The sequence below is a fragment of the Neolamprologus brichardi genome, chromosome 23 (assembly GCF_056152115.1).
Source record: "Neolamprologus brichardi isolate AB-2024 chromosome 23, ASM5615211v1, whole genome shotgun sequence".
In the NCBI taxonomy this organism is placed as follows: Eukaryota; Metazoa; Chordata; class Actinopteri; order Cichliformes; family Cichlidae; genus Neolamprologus; species Neolamprologus brichardi.
In genome coordinates, this window is record NC_142125.1 from 39,790,971 (window position 1) to 39,795,992 (window position 5,022).

A 5,022-nucleotide genomic window follows, 5' to 3' on the forward strand; every position below is an offset into this window, starting at 1 on the left:
TACACTGAGGGGTGATCAGGGAAGTGGACAAACATGGGAACACAGACTAGGATTATCAAAATAAGACAAGAAGTAACACAGACACCCTTTTCGGTGACAAAAAAGAGAAAATATCCAGTGAAAGGCAGTTCTCTCGGAAAAACTGCCTTATTGATGTCAACGGTCAGAGAAAAATGTCTGATAGGAAGGCAACCGTAGCTCATACAAGCATTTGTTGCAGCCAAAGAATGCAGAAGAGCATTTTGGTCAGCTAAGAACAGGAAATTGAAGCTACAGTTCTACACACTTGACGATTGGAAAAATGTTGCCTGGTCTGATGAGCCTTGATTTCTGCTCTGACATGCAAATGATCAAGTCAGAATTTGGCATAAATAGCATGAAAGGATGGATCCATGCTGCCTACAATGTAGCTGCCATCACCAGTGTGTGAATGTGTGTGTGAATGGGTGGATGACTGAATGTAGTGTAAAGCTCTTTGGGGTCCTTGGGGACTAAGTAAAGCGCTGTACAAATACAGGCCATTTACCGTGTGTGTGTTTATGCTCAAGTGTATGAATAAATTAGTCAGTTTTAAACAGTTGCAATTTAAACAGTAGAAGAGTGGCACTATATTTATATATTTATAAAGAATTTCAAACAACAATTAATTGATGCTCAAAGCAGGTTTATTTAATTAATATCCAGATTATTTCCAATTAGTTCCGAATTCATTCAGCAGCAAATCACATCACCAGTCACTTCAAGGCTGTATGTATTATTGTAAGGTAGACCCTACAATAATACATACAGAGAACCCAACAATCATATGACCCCCTATGAGCAAGCACTTTGGCGACAGTGGGAAGGAAAAACTCCCTTTTTACAGGAAGAAACCTCCAGCAGAACCAGGCTCAGGTGGGGGCGGCCATCTGCTGCGACCGGTTGGGGTGAGAGAAGGAAGACGTTTGTTGTAGGTCTGATTGAAGGACTGATGTGATGGTAAGTTGTCTGCTGCTCCGCTTTGAATATTGAGAGATTAGTTGATGGATTTCAAGCCAAATTGTGCCCAAGTTTAAGAACATATTCATTGGTTGTTTTTGTTGATGTTATTGTTTTGGGCTTTTTTTCCACAAGAATTTCTAGCTCCCCTAGAATTCTGGCCACCCAAACGATGATTGCTACTGAGAGAGCACAAGGTTTTGTCCCCCTGTGTTATTCATATCGGTGCAGGGGGCTCTCCCTGAGAGGCCAGGGTCGAAAAAGGGATGCTTCAGAACCTCCGAGGGTGTTATGCGCTGATTTGCATCCAAGGCCAACATTTGTTTGATTAGCCTTACAAATAATGGTTGGCCATTTTCAGGTCCTCGCCTAACCTTCAGTAGTCGTTCAAGGTCATCGAGACGCTTAAGTTTTATCAATCGAGTTTCCTTTGATTGATAATCTGTCTCGTATTGAAATTGTTCTTGGGTCTTAAATGTCCAGCGCTGTTCGTTGTAGTTATCCTCGATGAAATAGCAATCAGTGTACAAGCCAGACTTTAGAAGATGATCTGGTAGCTGACCCTGAGTTTCAATTATGAACTTCAAAACATCATAATCGTCTTCCCCAGGATAGAGAGGCACCCCTGTAGCAAGCTCCACGGCTACCAGCCCCAGAGACCACATGTCAATTGCTTCATCATATGGAGTGCCAAGCATAATCTCAGGTGCACAATAACCAACCGTCCCCACACGGTTACCAGGAATCAGTGCAGAAGCAGGAAATGCGAGTCCAAAGTCTATAAGTTTGACTTTGATGGGAGACTCATGGCACTTTACAACCATTATGTTTCCAGGTTTGAGGTCAGCATGCACTATTCCCACAGAACCCAGGTGGAACAGAGCATTTGCGAGCTGATGCAAAATTGGCCTGATTTCTCTCATTGGGAGACCCTGGTTATTCCGGTCCCCTATGTAATCTGACAGGCTTTGGTCGAGGAGTTCAAAATTTAAGCAAATGCGCTCTCTATCGAGGAAATAGCCGTTCCATTCGACAATGTTGCACCTGTCTGGATCCAAGCGTCGTAGCTGCTCCAGGATGAAAATTTCCAGTTTTGCCTGTAGCAGAATTTCAGGGTCACTTTTGTTGACTTTAATAGCCACAGTTTGGTTGTTTTTTGTATCACGACATCTGGTTACCAATCCAAAGCCTCCTTCTCCGAGGAAGGCCTCTACAACGTGGTGATCTCCCAAAATGGTCCCTTCCGTTATTTCAAGATCATCTTCAGAGGAAGATGGGTTGGCTGAGGTGTTGATGTGTCCTTTTTGAGGAAATTCAACTGAGTTTTGGAAACTGCAGTTGAATTTTTGCGATCCATGACTTTTCCAGCTTGAAGGCTGCTGAGAGAGCACAAGGTTTTCTCCCCATGTGCTATTCATGTCAGTGCAGGGGTCTCTCCCTGAGAGGCCAGGGTCAAAAAAGGGATGCTTCAGAACCTCCGAGGGTGTTATGCGCTGATTTGCATCCAAGGCCAACATTTGTTTGATTAGCCTGACAAATAATGGTTGGCCATTTTCAGGTCCTCGCCTAACCTTCAGTAGTTGTTCGAGGTCATCGAGACGCTTAAGTTTTATCAATCGAGTTTCCTTTGATTGATAATCTGTTTCGTATTGAAATTGTTCTTGGGTCTTAAATGTCCAGCGCTGTTCGTTGTAGTTATCCTCGATGAAATAGCAGTCAGTGTACAAGCCAGACTCTAGAAGATGATCTGGTAGCTGACCCTGAGTTTCAATTATGAACTTCAAAACATCATAATCGTCTTCCCCAGGATAGAGAGGCACCCCTGTAGCAAGCTCCACAGCTACCAGCCCCAGAGACCACATGTCAATTGCTTCATCATATGGAGTGCCAAGCATAATCTCAGGTGCACAATAACCAACCGTCCCCACACGGTTACCAGGAATCAGTGCAGAAGCAGGAAATGCGAGTCCAAAGTCTATAAGTTTGACTTTGACGGGAGACTCACTGCAGTTCACAACCATTATGTTTCCAGGTTTGAGGTCAGCATGCACTATTCCCACAGAACCCAGGTGGAACAGAGCATTTGCGAGCTGATGCAAAATTGGCCTGATTTCTCTCATTGGGAGACCCTGGTTATTCCGGTCCCCTATGTAGTCCCACAGGCTTTGGTCGAGGAGTTCAAAATTTAAGCAAATGCGCTCTCCATCGAGGAAATAGCCGTTCCATTCGACAATGTTGCACCTGTGTGGATCCAAGCGTCGTAGCTGCTCCAGGATGAAAATTTCCAGTTTTGCCTGTAGCAGAATTTCAGGGTCGCTCTTGTTGACTTTAATAGCCACAGTTTGGTTGTTTTTTGCATCACGACATCTGGTTACCAATCCAAAGCCTCCTTCTCCGAGGAAGGCCTCTACAACGTGGTGATCTCCCAAAATGGTCCCTTCCGTTATTTCAAGATCATCTTCAGAGGAAGATGGGGTGGCTGAGGTGTTGATGTGTCCTTTTTGAGGAAATTCAACTGAGTTTTGGAAACTGCAGTTGAATTTTTGCGATCCATGACTTTTCCAGCTTGAAGGCTGCTGAGAGAGCACAAGGTTTTGTCCCCGTGTGCTATTCATGTCAGTGCAGGGGTCTCTCCCTGAGAGGCCAGGGTCAAAAAAGGGATGCTTCAGAATCTCCGAGGGTGTTATGCGCTGATTTGCATCCAAGGCCAACATTTGTTTGATTAGCCTTACAAATAATGGTTGGCCATTTTCCGGTCCTCGCCTAACCTCCAGTAGTTGTTCGAGGTCATCGAGACGCTTAAGTTTTATCAATCGAGTTTCCTTTGATTGATAATCTGTCTCGTATTGAAATTGTTCTTGGGTCTTAAATGTCCAGCGCTGTTCGTTGTAGTTATCCTCGATGAAATAGCAATCAGTGTACAAGCCAGACTTTAGAAGATGATCTGGTAGCTGACCCTGAGTTTCAATTATGAACTTCAAAACATCATAATCGTCTTCCCCAGGATAGAGAGGCACCCCTGTAGCAAGCTCAACAGCTACCAGCCCCAGAGACCACATGTCAATTGCTTCATCATATGGAGTGCCAAGCATAATCTCAGGTGCACAATAACCAATTGTCCCCACAGCACCACCAGCAATCACTGCAGAAGCAGGACATGCGATGCCAAAGTCTATAAGTTTGACTTTGACGGGAGACTCACTGCGGTTCACAACCATGATATTGACAGGTTTGAGGTCAGCATGCACTATTCCCACAGAACCCAGGTGGAACAGAGCATTTGCGAGCTGATGCAAAATTGGCCTGATTTCTCTCATTGGGAGACCCTGGTTATTCCGGTCCCCTATGTAGTCTGACAGGCTTTGGTCGAGGAGTTCAAAATTCAAGCAAATGCGCTCTCCATCGAGGAAATAGCCGTTCCATTCGACAATGTTGCACCTGTCTGGATCCAAGCGTCTTAGCTGCTCCAGGATGAAAATTTCCAGTTTTGCCTGTAGCAGAATTTCAGGGTCGCTCTTGTTGACTTTAATAGCCACAGTTTGGTTGTTTTTTGTATCGCGACATTTGGTTACAACACCAAAGTTTCCTTCTCCAAGGAAAGCCTCCACCACGTGGTGATCTCCCAAAATGGTCCCTTTAGATATTTCAAGCTCATCTGAGCCGAAGGATGGGTTGGCTGACATGGTGTAATGTGTCTGTTTGTGCTGTGAATTGGTGAGAAACAAAACTGAACTTGTTTTGGTTTCTCCTGTAAATTGCTCTCAAAACTTCTCGAAAGGGTTTTAGTTGCTGCAGGTCAATGTCCGTTAAGCATAAAGTAACATAGGTGAGCGCTCCTATTTAAGGGGTTTGGGATCAAAGCAAAGTTACAACGTCAGAAAAGATCAAAGCAAAGTTATCACGTAACAAGGGATCGAAGCGTTCTAATATGTGCGCATGCGCACACACGTGTTTGTTTGTGTAATATTGTTCACTCTAAATTTGATCCTAATCAATTTAATATCACTCAATAAAAGAAAATGTTAGTTTTGGAAAATTTTAAAA

At 44.0% G+C, this 5,022-nt stretch overlaps 1 protein-coding gene across 1 annotated transcript; it reads right to left on the minus strand.

Annotated features, from left to right (window-relative positions):
• Positions 1 to 647: 647 nt before the first annotated feature.
• LOC148096330 (uncharacterized) lies at positions 648 to 4,820 on the minus strand. Its single transcript, XM_087836276.1, has one exon. It carries the CDS (start codon positions 4,659 to 4,661, stop codon positions 1,158 to 1,160), a length of 3,504 nt encoding a protein of 1,167 aa, XP_087692402.1. The 5' UTR covers positions 4,662 to 4,820; the 3' UTR covers positions 648 to 1,157.
• Between the last annotated feature and the right edge of the window lie 202 nt (positions 4,821 to 5,022).